We start from the raw sequence: 14,823 nt of genomic DNA, 5'->3' as shown, positions 1-14,823 counted from the left end.
AATGCACAAACCTGTGGGTGGTAAATAATGTTGGTGTTTGGATTGATCCTTTAAATCTCAGATGTATTGACGCACATTGTAACCAATGAGAAAAGAAAGTGTGTGCTCTAGTAAAGTCACAAACTTTGAATTTGCACTAATGGAGAGAAAGCTAACTAAGATATAATGCAAAGTATTTTAATTTGATCAAATATTCTGTCATCATAAACTTGTGTCTTCAAACAGGATGAACCAGTTTTTCCATTTACTTCAGCTGATTAGCTTATTGCCCCTTCCCCGTTGACAGTTAAGTTTCAACTGGTATTCAGAATATTACTTTTTTTTGTATCTGCTTCTTTCTGTTGACAGTCAGGAATGTGGAATACGTTTTGAGGAATGTGAGGTTTTTTTCTCATCTGTTCTTTTTGCTGGGGTTAACAAAAAATTCTTCTGCCTACTTGTCTCTTCACCTGGAATCAATGACCCCTGACTCGCCAATCAGTGGACTTCTAGCAGTATATGACCTTATACTAGTTACAATGTGCATGTTTCAACTGGAAATAATTTGGACTCTGAAACATTCTGATAATAAATTGATTACTGCATAAATTGGCTAGATAATAAACAGGCTGCAATGCATCCCTTTGCTTTTCTGAAATATTTGTTGATATTTTTACTACCCAGAAGTTGCCCATGGTATACTATCATCCAAGCTAAATAATTTCCAGCCCAAACAAATACAATAGTCAAGTACCCACTATAAAATTATATGTGTCCAGTCTGTAATGGGTGTGTAAAGATTGTATTTTTAGCTTCTTAAGTACTAGGTGGAAATGTTCATGCTTTAACGCTGACATGGCAAATTCAAACAAACATCTGTACTTCAGCATGTTATAATTACAGAATTATGTTACAGATCATTTCTCTTGAAACGGATATTGACACTTTCAAAATTTGATTTAAAAATAATAGATTCCTCCAGAATCTAATGAAAGCAAGTAATAATTCATTTTATACATGGCCGTTAATGTTACATTTGCTGGATTACTAACCATAAAATGGGTTAACTAGTGAATTGACTAGCCAAACCAAAAACACCCAAGTTAAATTCCTGAAGTATCAATGGCATGAATCTCATCCCATGATCTACTTCTTTCGCCACTGGCAAGAAATCCCTTTGCTAAAAAAGCAGGCTGCTTACAACTGATAGTAATGTGGTGGTCTGCATCTTCCTTTAGAAAGTATTTTTGGTTCAGCACCTTTTCATTGAAATTTCATGCTTATATAACCCTTCAGCTTTATATTAAAGTGCTAAATTGTTAACTGATGCATCTTCTGTGTTTAAAAGATTTCCTTTCCTCCCCCCTTTTCCTAGCCTATTCCATGATGTGGAGGAGCTGGTGTAGACAAAGTTAAAAATCAAACAATACCAGGTGGTCTCTGCTCCATAACCACCTGATGAAGAATCAGCACTTCGAAAGCTAGTTTAGATTAGATTAGATTACTTACAGTGTGGAAACAGGCCCTTCGGCCCAACAAGTCCACACCGACCCGCCGAAGCGAAACCCACTCATACCCCTACATTTACCCCTTACCTAACACTACAGTCAATTTAGTATGGCCAATTCACCTGACCCTGCACATCTTTGGACTGTGGGAGGAAACCGGAGCACCCGGAGGAAACCCACACAGACATGGGGAGAACGTGCAAACTCCACACAGTCAGTCGCCTGAGGCGGGAATTGAACCCGGGTCTCTGGCGCTGTGAGGCAGCAGTGCTAACCACTGTGCCACCGTGTTCTTCCAAATAAACCTTTTGTACTATAACTTGGTGTTGTATGATTTTTAACTTTAACCTATTCCACTGTGCTATTTCCATTTTCACTTGCTGTCTCTTGAAACAGCGCAGTGGAAATTACATTTCTCAAAGGCACTGTTCATGTTTCTCCGCAATAGATAAGAGGACGCTAGTATTTCAAATGTCTTTCACAACCATAGGACATCCTAATACAGCCACTGATGTATTTTTGAAGTGCAGTCATTGTTGTAATGTAGGTATTATGGGGTCAATCCAGGTTTTCTTCAATCCATGCATGAGTAGAATACCACACAGATTTGGAATAAGCTCTAGTTGTGCTGCAGAAAACTATCAAAGCCAAATGAAATCTGAGTATTAGCTTGAATCATTGGTAATATTCTCACACTCTGCATCAAAATGTTGAAGGTTCAAGCTCAGTTGCCAACCTGAGGACATACTGTAGCTGACATACTATAGCTCAGCTCTCACTCTGAGGACATACTGCAGATGTTGGAGATCTGAAACAAAAGTAAAAAGTGCTGGTGAAACTCAGCAGGTCTGGCAGCATCTGTGGGGAAAGAAACAGAGTTAAATGTTTTGACTTGAGTCCAAAATGACTTCTTTGTAACTAATGTAGGGTGTAAGTGCCTTGGGCTTTATAGTGTGGGGTGGAGCAAGTGGAAGAAAAGGGAAGGTCGAGGAAAGGTTGGAGGGCAAGAGAGATGAGAGATCACAGGTGTCACAGAGCAAAAGGCAAAGGGAGACAAGAAACAAAGCACAGATCCAAACTAGGTTTTAATCATTAAATATTGATCAGCTCTGCTGAAAACAAAACCATGAAAACTGTGGGGTGGGGGAGGAAGGAGGAGGTATCAGATGGAGGATAGTGGTCTGGTTGTTGAATTCAATGTTGACTTCTGCAGGCTGTAAAGAATCCAATGTCAAAATGTTAGCAATTTATAAATTAAATCAAATACAATAGTGAAAGCAGGACAGGTGATGTGTTGCTACTGCAACATTTGGAAGTTGCTGGACATCAATGGGATCGAGAGTGAATATATCTGTAGTGAGTGTTTGCAGCTTGAGGAACTTCATATCTGAGTTGGAGAGCTGGAATCTGAGCAGCAGGCATTGCACAAATCGGGGAAGGGGAAGGGTTACCAGAACATTTTGCTCCAGCAGGCAATGACACCCTCAGACTAGGTAATTAAAAATTGGTTTGTGATCAGGGACAGGAGCATGGGACTGTAGGTAGGTACCAGGATGTAGGGGGTTCCAGTTGAGGAGCCTTGACCCATACAATTGTCCAATAATTACAAGGTTCTTGTAAGCTGTGCAGATGAAATTGGGGACTGCAGGGAGAAGGAGCAAACTGGTCATGATGCCTTAGCTCAAGGAGTCATTCAAACGGTGGAGCAAATAGGCATGTAGTAATGGTAGGGGAAAGTATTAGGGGGATAGAATCTGTTCCCTACCTCCATAAGCAGGCATTCCAAAGGCTGTGTTGCCTGCTTATTGCCGGGATTAAAGACACCTCCTTGGTGCTGGAGAAGAACATGGATGGGAGGAGAGCGATCCAGTTGTCATCATCCATATTGATACCAACAACATTGCTAGGACTTGAAAAGAGGTACTGCTGAAAGTTAGAAAATTTGGGAGCTAAATTGAAAAGCTGAATCTCCAACGTAGTAATCTATAGATTATTATGCGAGTCACAGGTAAAACTGATATAGGGTAAATAAAGTCAAGGAGTTAAATGCATGGTTCAAAAGTTCGTATTGTGTCAGTTCATGGGTCCTTGGTACTAATACTGGCGTAGAAGGGAGCTGTAAGCGGGGGATGTGCTTCACTTGAACCATGGGACCAGTGTCCTGAGGAATCAAATAATTAGGACCATAAGGAGGACTTTAAACTAAGAGGTTTTTGAGTAAGGGTGGGGGGTTATGGTGGGTTGGGTCAGAGGTTGGTGGGGGTTTGGAATGCAGGCTTTTAAGCAAGAGGATGTAGCAGTATTATAGGGCAGCTATTTGGATAACAATACCCACAGTGGGGTGGGAATGGGCAGAGTATATAAAGATAAAAAAGCAGCTAGAAACAGAGTCAATGGGGAAAAATGATAAAAAGGCAAAATTAATGGTTCTTTATTTGAGTGCATAGTGTATTCAAAATGATATAAATGAATTAATGGCACAAATAAAAATAAATTGGTATGATCTTATCACCAATATTGAGAAATGGTTACAAAGCTGAGAACTAAATACTCAGGGTTCTGTGACTTTTCGAAAGGATAGGCAGGAAGGAAAGGGTAGTGGGGTAGCATTGTTAGTGCAAGATAGAATTAATATGATAGCAAGAAATGATCTTGGATCAGAAGATGTCAAATCAATATAGGTGGAGGTAAGAAAAGAAATAAGAAGGGAAGACAATACTGTTTGGAGTAGTATTTAGGCCCTGAACAGTAGCTGTACTATAAGACTGAGAAAATGGATATAGGAGCAATTCAAACTTCTCTGCTGGAGAAACACATCATTATTCATCCAGAGAACTTATTGAAAAGCAAAGCCTTAATAAACAGGATAAGAGGAGAGTACATGCCATTCCATTGTACAAAATGCACTTAGAATGTGACTTAATATGCAGAACACTAAGTAGGAGTTTTTCAGAAAGTACGCATGGATAGAGTTGACTTCCTACGAGGTAAGAATTTGGTCTGAGTAAAAGTTATAGCTTTGCCAAAATCAGAGAAAGTCTGAATGAGGTTAAAGTGATGGAGCTATTACAGGAACAAGTTCCATCATGTGTGGTGACCAAGGCAATGACTAAACAACATCCATCACCAGAGGTAATATCACAAGCAAATGCCTTTCTTTAAGGCAGGTGTCTTTACTTGAGGCAAGGAAAGCAGATCCAGAGTTAAGCTTGCACTGAAGCTGAGGCTAAAAGAGTTCCAGAGTATTAAAAAATGGAGTTTTGATGAGAAAGTGGAGACATCCTCACAGGCCTGCAGATGAGGAATGGATGGTTTTTCATCAGATAGTGCTATTGCCCGTATCATATGGAGATATTGTAAATAGCAAATTCAGTTCCTTCAGGGCATGTATGAATATGGAAAATTCAAGCATCAATAAAGAGTCATTTTACGTGGCCAAGACTTCATCAGAGTGTAGTGCTGTTCTGTAAAATATACCATACATATCAGGTAGTGGAAAAACCTCATCATGTAATCAAGCAGTGTATCCTTACTGTTATGGATATGACAACCTGATTGCCAGAAGCTATTACTTGGAAGATATTATAGATAAAGTAGAGATGGAAAAATAAACTTTTTTTATATTCCATATGGACTCCCAGTAGAAATACAGGTCGGACCAAGATTCCAATCATATATCTAAAGATTTTCAGGACATACTTAGATATCAGACTTTTTAACAGAAAGATGAATCCTCAATGCTAGATTATGTGTCCATTCTTCTAGAGAGACTCGTGACGGATGTAACATAGCACAGGAATATTTCAGAAAGCTTCACAGGTAAAGACGCTGCAACTTTTCAAGCAGTGTTAGTGTTATTACCTTTACAAGATGAATCTCTGAAAGTGACTTTCAATAATAACGTAATTAAGAGAATTAGTACAGTGACTTATTTGATAGATACTCCAAATTGCAAGCAGAAGTATCAGTTGGAAAAATAAACATGTTAAAATGATACCAGAGACAGGAAGATAAGAAACAACAAGTATGTCAAATGGTAAGAATAGTGGAGGTTGACAGACACTGCAAGAGTGAGGTAGGAAAGTGAGGAACCTTCCACAATCCAATTAGCCAATACTGGAAGTTAGACACCATGTTCTCACACTTCGAGGACGAATAATGAAAGATCTAGTAAGGTTACTTAGAAAATTAAGTACAATTTGTAAGAATACACAAGAGTGTACAGTGTTAGCCAGGCACAATGTGGATGTAGCAAAAGCAGTACCAAAGAAACAACAGCCTTATTAATTAAACCCAGAGAAACGAGCACAGTAGAAACTGAGATTCGGCACATGTTAAAAAAAATCACTTGATTTAACCTAGTCAAGTCTGTTGGAGTTTATCAGTGGTGTTAGTTCCTGAACCAAATGGATTGGCTAGATTCTGCGTTGATTATAGAAAAGTAAACGCGATAACTAAAACAGATTTGTATCCAGTCCTTTGGTTAGAAGACTGTATGGATAGGGTCGGAAGTGCTTCATTATTTACTAAGATTGATCTATTGAAGGGCTGCTGGCAAGTACTCATAGATCATTTAGATAATGTTTGGATATGCAGCAATATGGGAGGAACATGTAAAAAAATTAGGAGACTTAATTTAAGCAATTACTGTTAGCTGACTGAGTATAAAATCTTGCTAAGTGTGAGTTTATGACAGCAAGGATGAATTACCTAGAGCACATTGTAAGGTAAATATTACCCTCCTACAAAGAATAGCAAAAGTGAAATCTCTAATAGAATTCAACATTTCTAAAACTAAATGATAAATCATGAGATTTCTGGGGATGTGTTTTCAGGGAAATTTTTGCCTAACTTCAGCATCATAGCTATACCTCTAACAGATTTATAAAGAAAACATGCAAAGGTAACATGGTCAAAGAGTGTTAAACAGCTTTTGAGAAGCTGAAAGCAATCCTAATGAAAGACCCTGTGTTAGCCACCACTGACTTTACTAAATCTTTAAAAATGGCAATTGATGTTAATGCCTTGGGGGTGAGAGTGCAAAAAGATGAATTGGGAATAGAGACACTAGTGAGGTACTTTTTAAATAAATTAAACAGTGGACAAGAAGACTCTGGGATTTTTACTGGTTTTAAACATTTTACAGTTATGTCTGCCTGACCACAAAGAAACACTGACTACAATCCCATGTCTTTTTTTAGCGAAATTTATACCTCAAAATATGAGATTATTTTAATGCAGCTTGTTAATTCAACCTTTATAGTATAAACGTTGTTCATATTCTGGAATTTAAAAAAAATTGTTGATACATTCTGAATAATGTGATGATGCTGAAATAGTTTGAAAATTGGAGAATAGATGATAACCAGAAATCATACAAATCATGTAAAGAATGAGTAAGAATGAATGTATGGAACGTTTTGTGTTTGATTATATATGGCATGTTTACCTTGTTATGGTTTCCTTAACTGGACCAGGGGGTGCCACCTTAGCTGATTACACTCCCACTACTGTATCAGAAGATTCAAGAACTAATTCAGTTCTTAGAAGCTCAGAAACAAAACAAGAATTGTTGGAGAAACTCAGCAGGTCTGGCAACACCTGTGGAGAGAAAGCCAAGTTAACATTTTAAGTCCAGTGACCGTTCTTAAGGGTGACTAGACTTGAAATGTTAACTCTACTTTCTCTCTACAGCTGCTACCAGACCTGGTGAGTCTTTCCAACAATTTCAGGTATTATTTCAGATTTCCAACAAGCACAGTTCTTTGTTTAGTTTTTACTTAGAAGCTCAGTATCCAGGCCTAGAGTCCAGTAGAAATTTTGAAAGATTGCCTTATTGTTAGGTCTTCAGATGAGATTTCAATCCAAGCTTCCACCTACTTTTTTGAATGTTGATGCAGAATACAAAAATTTGCTGGAAACCTATGGATAAATATAGGTAGTGTCCTGATCTTTTGACTATTTTTCCATCTTCCACTAACACTGAAAAAGAATTAATTATTTATCTCAGGACTGTGCACACAACCAAAGTAACAGCAACGTAATATAAGTTTAATTAGTTCATTGTACATTAAAGACTTGAATTTATATACTCCTTGTCATGTTGCAAGGCATCCCAAAGTGTTTTTAAAGCCAATTTTTGAAAGGACTTGAAATACAGTCACTGATGCAATATGTGTGAAATTTGAGATGTTTGAGATATCGCTGAGAAATAATAATAAAAGAAGGCAGCAAATAGTTGCAAGTCTTTTTTTTTCTTTTGGCTATCTTTAAATATTAGTTTTGTAATCTGATTAGATGGCTCTTTGTTTCTTCTGATTATCAGGCCTTTCATTCCTATTTTCAGATTGCTCACCCTTTTTTGGCTAAATGCTAAACAAACTGCTGAGAATGGTGTGGAAGTGGCACATGCAGAGTTGTCCTATATTCCTGTTTACCCTAATCTTATTTGGTTTAGTTTAAATATCTTCTGAAGGATGGAGGTTGGCTTGATTTTTTTCTGATCATTTGCATATTGGAACATTTACTGTTTTTATTCAAGTGCAGCAGAAATTAACATTTTTCAAATTAAGCATTGAACATGCTTCAATGGAACTATGTTGAAATTCTTAGCTTAGCTGATGTTGGTCACACATCTATCCTCAAAATTACCTTTCTCCCAGCCTTGTTGTTATGCAGATTCATCAGCCTCCTGGCGTTTTTTTTAATTTCCCTTGCATCTACAAATTTCCTTGAGAACTCAATTCCATATTTGATGTCTGCCGAGCAGCCTCCCCACTTCCAGCCTTCGTCTTGGTTGTAGTAGCCCTGTTTCTCTCGATCACAGCCACAGTTGCTCAGGTTTCCTTGACTGCAGGCAGCAGTCACTGCATGAGCTACACCAGCTGCAGTGATGGCATAAGTGAAAGCTGCTTCTCGACTACCTGTAGACACAGGATGTCAGCAGTTAGTGCAGGGCATCAGACACCTGTAAATTTATTGAAATTTATCACATTATTTTATTGAAATAAAACCCTTTTAAAGCATTAATGGAAAGATGCATGGCTGACAGTTAATTAAATTACAGAATATCAGAACAGCAAACAATCTAAGCGACAACAGAATATTCTTAATTTGTTATTGTGAAGACCATTTACCGGAGTTCTTGGAAGGCACCACCTAAATTGAAAATAAATTCTCCCAATATTAAAAGGAGGAGCAGACTTTGATTTGATTTATCATTGTCACACGTACCAAGTCATAGTGAAAAGTATTGTTTTGAGCGCTATCCAGACAAATGGTACCTTACATAATAAGTACATGTGGGTAATACAACAGAATGCAGAATATACTGTTACAGCTACAGAGAAGGTGCAGAGAAAGATCAACTCTAATGAAAGGTCCACTCATAAATCTGATAACAGTGAGGAAGAAGCTGTTCTTGAATCTATTGGTATGTGTTTTCAAACTTTTGTATCTTCTACTCAATGAAAGAGAGTATAACTGGGATGGGAAGAGTCTTTCATTATGTTTGCTACTTTCCTGAAGCAGCGTGAAGTGTAGACGCAGTCAGTGGAAGGAAAATTGTTTTTTGTGATGGACTAGGCCGCATTCACAACATGTGTAATTTCTTGTGGACTTGGACGCAGCAATTGCCATACCAAGCTGTGATACCTCCAGATAGGATGCTTTCTATGGTGCATCAATAAAAATTGATAAGAGTCATTGTGGACATGCTGAATTGCCTTAGCTTTCTGAGGAAGTAGAGGCTTTAATTGATCTACTTATTTAAGATTTACTTTAATCTACTTATTCGTATAAACTAAACAGGAAGCAGCAAGAAAAGTTGAGGCTGAGTTGATCAAGTTATTGCGTACATGCTGGCAAACTACATAATCAGCAAAAATGTGATTGGTTCGAGAGATAGATATAGATTCAATGGATGTATTGCTTCTTGTGGTTTGGGTGGGGGTAACTTTGCCCAGGGGACAGACAACTCAGTGTTGTTGATTATAGAGATGAATCAATATTCTAAAGTTACTTTGCAATCATCTTCAAGGCTCAGTGAATTTTTATTCAAGTTTATTAACTTTTTTAATTTTAGGATTTTATTTCTGAAAAATAAATATTTTGGGCAGAATCTACAACAGGTTACACTGTATGGCAAACCTCTCTTCATTTCACCAATGTAGCCCATTCTCTCCATGCCCAATCCCTCTCCCCACCAGTTCACCCAACCACTGAAACAATATACAGCCTACGCTATCCTTATGTTCCATCAGCAAGATGTTATATTGTAATCCCCAAAGAGATCCTTTGCTGTGGTTTAGGTCTTGGAACAGCGTGTAGTATAACGGGAAAAAGAATCAAAGATTGGCAAGCAATATATGAAAGACAGGCTTTTATTTACTTGTTTATGCAACAACAGCCTTAAACTTTGCTGCAGGGAGTACAAGACTTGATTTGCTAAAGATGATCTTAGCTGTATTTCACACCATGGGGCACTAATTCCAAGAAATCATCCAGCACATCTAGAGTGAGAGGGTTTGTATAAAAGGAGAATTCTTACAAGTGAGACAGATGCGAACTATGGCCTAGTGTTTTTTATCCTGCTGACTTCATGACTTCATTCTGAGAATACCAATTACATTAACAAGTTGGGAAGCCTCAGTCAGACTGAAGGAAAAGCAAGTCATCATAAAATACAAAGCAGTGTGCATAGTGGGTGAAGCGGAAGCACAAAATACCCAGTTTGTACAAAAAAAACGCTAATTTGACAAAATATTTCCAAGACAGCAATCAAATTCCAGTTTCAAATCTTATCCAGCTCTGCATATAAAATCTAAATGGCTTATCATCACCTAAATATAAAATTCAGTTTCACATGTTGATTTCCTCTGCAGGCTTTTTTGAAACGTGTTATTTTGTTGGGTCATGTCTACTTAGAGCAGTTTAGCAAAAGTCACCATTCTAAAAGGGAGATCCACCATAGGCATCTTTCTTTATTTAACTTTGCTTTGAGATTTTTATGAAGTTAGCAACAAATGCCAAAATGCTGGTAACGCTCAATAAGTGAGATTAAAGCAATTTAGGACATTGAATCAACTTCTTTATTGTCATGTGCATTCAATATAAAATGCAGTAAAAAGTGTGTACTGTCACCATGTATAGGCGTCATTCACATTAACTTGGAATAAAATTTTTAAAACAGATAGCTTAAGAGAATCCAACTTTTCCTTCTCTGCTGCTACAGTCCCACTCCGGGCTTCACCAGCTCACACCCTGCAGTATTGAAATACCTTCTCTATTCTCTCCATAGGTTTTGTCTCACCTGCTGTCTGTTTGCAATGTTTTCAGATTCGGGTTTACAAAATCTGTAGTTAATGTTAAGATTCCTTATCTAACGGGCTTATGTTTCTTTTCTATTCTTCTCTGAATGGTGTTGAAATAGCTTTACAGGAATTTGAAAGACACCTCACAATTTTGAATAGATTTACCCTCAACAGATTCACCCAATGCAGAGAAACAATCAACAGGGCCAAGAGAATATTCAACTTAATGGCCAGAACAATAGGATACAATTCATGGGAAGCCATGATCAAACCCATGGTCTGATCACATCTAGAATTCTGGTCTTTGAAGCACAAAAGGGACATTCAAGCAATGCAGACTTTATAAGGAATACCTGTGAGGCCAATCCCTAGTTACTAAATCCCGTGTTTTACAAGAACTGACTGAAAACCTGAACAAAATGAGTCTGAAAAATGATCATGTATATAAATATGGTAATTACTGGACTGCTACTATTTTATTTAAGTTTTATTTATTTATGTAAGACACATTTTGACAAAACCTTTTGTCTTGAACTCATCAGGACAATTCGCAAGAACACCAATATAAAAGAAAATACCATTTTTTAAATATATAAAACAGAGCATGCTGCTTGTTTGGCAAGGAGAAAGTGAGGATTGCTGGAGATCAGAGTCGAGAGTGTAGTGCTGGAAAAGCACAACAGGTCAGGCAGCATCTGAGGAGCAGGAGAATCAATGCTACGGGCCGTAAGCCCTTCATCAGGAATGAGGCTTATGGGTCGAGGCTGAGAGACAAATGGGAGGAATGGGTTTGGGGAAAGGGAGCTGAGAAAGTGATAGGTGGATAAAGGTGAGGGAGAAGGTGATAGGTCAGTGGGGGAAGTGATGAACAGGCCCGGAGGGCGGTGATTGTTTGGCAAGTGGATTCTGATTGGTTGCGGCATTGCAATGGAGAATACACCCATTATATGATGACTGTCAGTTAACTGTCAAGCTTTTCTTAAATAATTAAATAAATTCTAAACTTGAACTCTAACTAAACAAGCCATTCTCCTGAGGATTTAGCCAGAGAATGCCTTGGTTAGCTAGAGGTCAAATGCTTTTACTTATCCTGTAATTCCTTCAAAGGAATCCAAAGCAATACTTTTTCAGCTACTGTTCAATTTCAAAAGAAATAAACTCTAAACCTCAACTCTGGCTTAAAACTTAATCTTACTTTTTTGTCCGATACTTATAGAAACATAGAAAATCTGAGTAGTTCTATGGTTCTTTTAGGTTTCTCCCACTGATCATGCTGCCACTTCCAATGCAGTACCCTGTTCCTGCTTTCTCTCCATACCTCATCTTAATTAAAGTATTCAGGTGTAGCAATCAATGAGGCAACATTCAGATGCTGGAAGCATAACACAGAGGAGCCCTAACATTTAATATCCAACATCTGAGTTGAGGAAAGATTGGAGTAAAGTGGGCTTCTTAGCCTTCAAAGCAGGTGATACACGTGATCTTATAGCAGCGTATAAAATAGAATATGTTAGATTAAAAATAACAAAATTATTTCAAAGCAAATTACAAGTTTCAGACAAGTTTCAACTCAGAAGGTGAGTTTAATATGTGTATTAAATAGATATTTAAATAGATTATTAAGGTAAGATCTTTGGAATTATACGGTACTTTATGGAGTCGATATTGTACTGATGAACCATATGATCATAATTTGGCTGACCTAATTAAATTGTCCATTGCTGGTTTTATTTGTATTTACTTCAGATCATTTGGTTTTATCTGTGTTTTTCAAGACATTATCACTTCTTGCTAAGGTTTGAATTCCTGGAATTAGCTTTGCCATCCTTCTCTGCACCCTCTTCATAGCTTACTTCTGAAGGGAGAAAGTACAAAAGTCCTCCCAGGATCTTGCATATCATCTCACTAAAATGCTGTTCTAGATTAAAATAATATTGAATGTACAATCAGAAATCTTTGCACTTAGTGTGTTTAGTCATTGCTTGGTAAATATACACTGGGTCCTTTCAGTGGTCCAGATACGAACAGATTCTGTGTGATTTATCAGAGTTTGGAACATAAGAAGTAAACAAACTAGAATAATGGCATCAATTTTCAAGATGTCACATTTTAATCATGTGTAGAACTAATTATGAAGAAGAGTGTGCATTTATACAATGCTCCAGTAACTCCTCAAACTTACTGAACTTCAGTAACTGTTATTGCATTGTTAAATATGGCAGCTGCAGAATTATAGTTTACAGCACAGAGGGAAGCTTTTGACTCATCATCTCTGTGGTAGTTATTTGATGAAGCAGTAAATTCAATTCACAGAGCAAATGCAGTGAATTTATTTTTTGGTGGTGTTGGTTGAAGAAACAATAATGGCCAAAACAAAGAGAGATCTCTTGCCATGGAATATTTTATGTTTATCTGAACCATGGTATAAAATCTAATTAAATGTAATTCATTTCAATAATGTAGCTCTCTCAATACTGCAGACATGTTAGTCTCAGTAGTGCACTGCTGTGGAATTGACTTTCTTGATTCAGAAGAAATGGCACAAACTGAGATTAGCTACATCCTCCAAAAGTTCTGGTTTAAAAACTTCTGAAGTGTAAGTCAAGTTAATAACTGTTATCTTTTCTCTCTCTGAACATTATGAAATTAGAGCTGATTTTAAAAACTGATAAATATGGACCGTAAACGTTATTTTAAAAGATCATTTTACGAGGTGGGGCTCCTTGAACAGTCACCTTTCTTGAAGGTTTTTAAAGTTATGATGTTATTAACAGACTTGTCTCCTCAGGTTTTGAGTGAAATCAGCCAGTTCGGTGGTGCTGCATGCTCCTACAGGAAAGTTCTTTGATGCTGGCAATGGTAACATGTTCAGAGTTAGACAAGAATGACAGCAGGGAGATCAATAGGATGCAATTGAATAGACTTGACAACAGAATCTTGCACAAATCTCATGGAAACTGACATTATTCTTGTAAAATCAAATCAAATTTATGTTAATCCTGTAAATGATTGGCTGTTCTCTGGATGTTTGTTCACACACAACAGAAGTTACTACAGTGACCTAAAGATGTTGGCTGCCACTATAGTATTTTCAAATTAAAATTAAATCAGTATTCATTTAAAGAATAAAGATGCAATTTTTCTTTTAAATGAACCATATGCCTTAACTTTCAGAAAGTGTGATTGAATAGGAGCCATATACTCTACTTGTAAAATTAAAACTGATACACTTTATATCTACTTTTTATCATCCAATCATGTGACTATCCCAAGTAGTGAACACAGATATAGGTGCACACTTCCAAGCATGTACAGATGTATTTATTGCAGCTGTTGTTACTGTTATGATTGCAGCTGTTGTTACTGGACAAGTCAGATCCCAGACACAATCCTAATTTGATAGATCATGGAGATTAAAAGAATGATCTCTTACTGAAACATAAGCGCACACTGCTGCAGCTTTTGCTTGAACATTAAAAAAAGGAGTGTATTAACAAATGAATTGAAAATAAATTAGAGTAAACCAAACCATCTGCTTATTACCCAAATTCAAAGACTTTTAAACACACAGTAAAAGTATAATTAATTCCAAAACACTCCTTCCCAAATTGAAAAGAAATAAAAAAGCTTTAGGAAAGTACCCAAAATACCGTTCTTAAAATACTCACACCAGAATCCCTGTAACTAAAACCCCAGTGGGTTTAGGTCATTTGTGATTTCAACCTTTGTCTAGAACTGCAGAGAGATTCTTCCTGGAGACATTATACACTTGAGCTTAAATGTACTCCCCTTAAATAACATCTTCAGGGTTTTAATTCTAGTCTGGGAGTTAACTCTTGTTAGGTTACCTTCGATTGAAGAGTTAATTTATGTTCAGTAAATATCCTTCCCCTCTCAGGAGCACTAGTCTACACAGCTAGACTGATTAGCAAGGTTAGATCTCATGGAATACAGGGAGAACTAGCCATTTGGATACAGAACTGGCTCAAAGGTAGAAGACAGAGGGTGGTGGGTGTCTGGAACAC

General features: G+C 37.3%; 2 protein-coding genes across 6 annotated transcripts in view; one reads left to right on the top strand and one right to left on the bottom strand.

Moving 5' to 3' along the window:
* Nucleotides 1–14,823, bottom strand: part of wnt7bb (wingless-type MMTV integration site family, member 7Bb) — an 81,609-nt gene that overhangs the window by 2,278 nt on the left and 64,508 nt on the right. For all 5 annotated transcript variants that reach the window (XM_043709274.1, XM_043709277.1, XM_043709275.1 and 2 more), the window contains one exon: nt 8,139–8,410. In XM_043709274.1, the coding sequence (XP_043565209.1) occupies nt 8,139–8,410 (272 nt within the window). The remainder of the gene's footprint in view (nt 1–8,138; nt 8,411–14,823) is intronic.
* atxn10 (ataxin 10) overlaps nt 1–14,823 on the top strand; it is a 317,949-nt gene that overhangs the window by 278,164 nt on the left and 24,962 nt on the right. The gene's annotated exons all lie outside the window — the stretch shown is intronic.

The sequence above is a fragment of the Chiloscyllium plagiosum genome, chromosome 19 (assembly GCF_004010195.1).
Source record: "Chiloscyllium plagiosum isolate BGI_BamShark_2017 chromosome 19, ASM401019v2, whole genome shotgun sequence".
NCBI classification, from domain to species: Eukaryota; Metazoa; Chordata; class Chondrichthyes; order Orectolobiformes; family Hemiscylliidae; genus Chiloscyllium; species Chiloscyllium plagiosum.
This window is presented reverse-complemented; position numbering and strand designations above follow the sequence as displayed.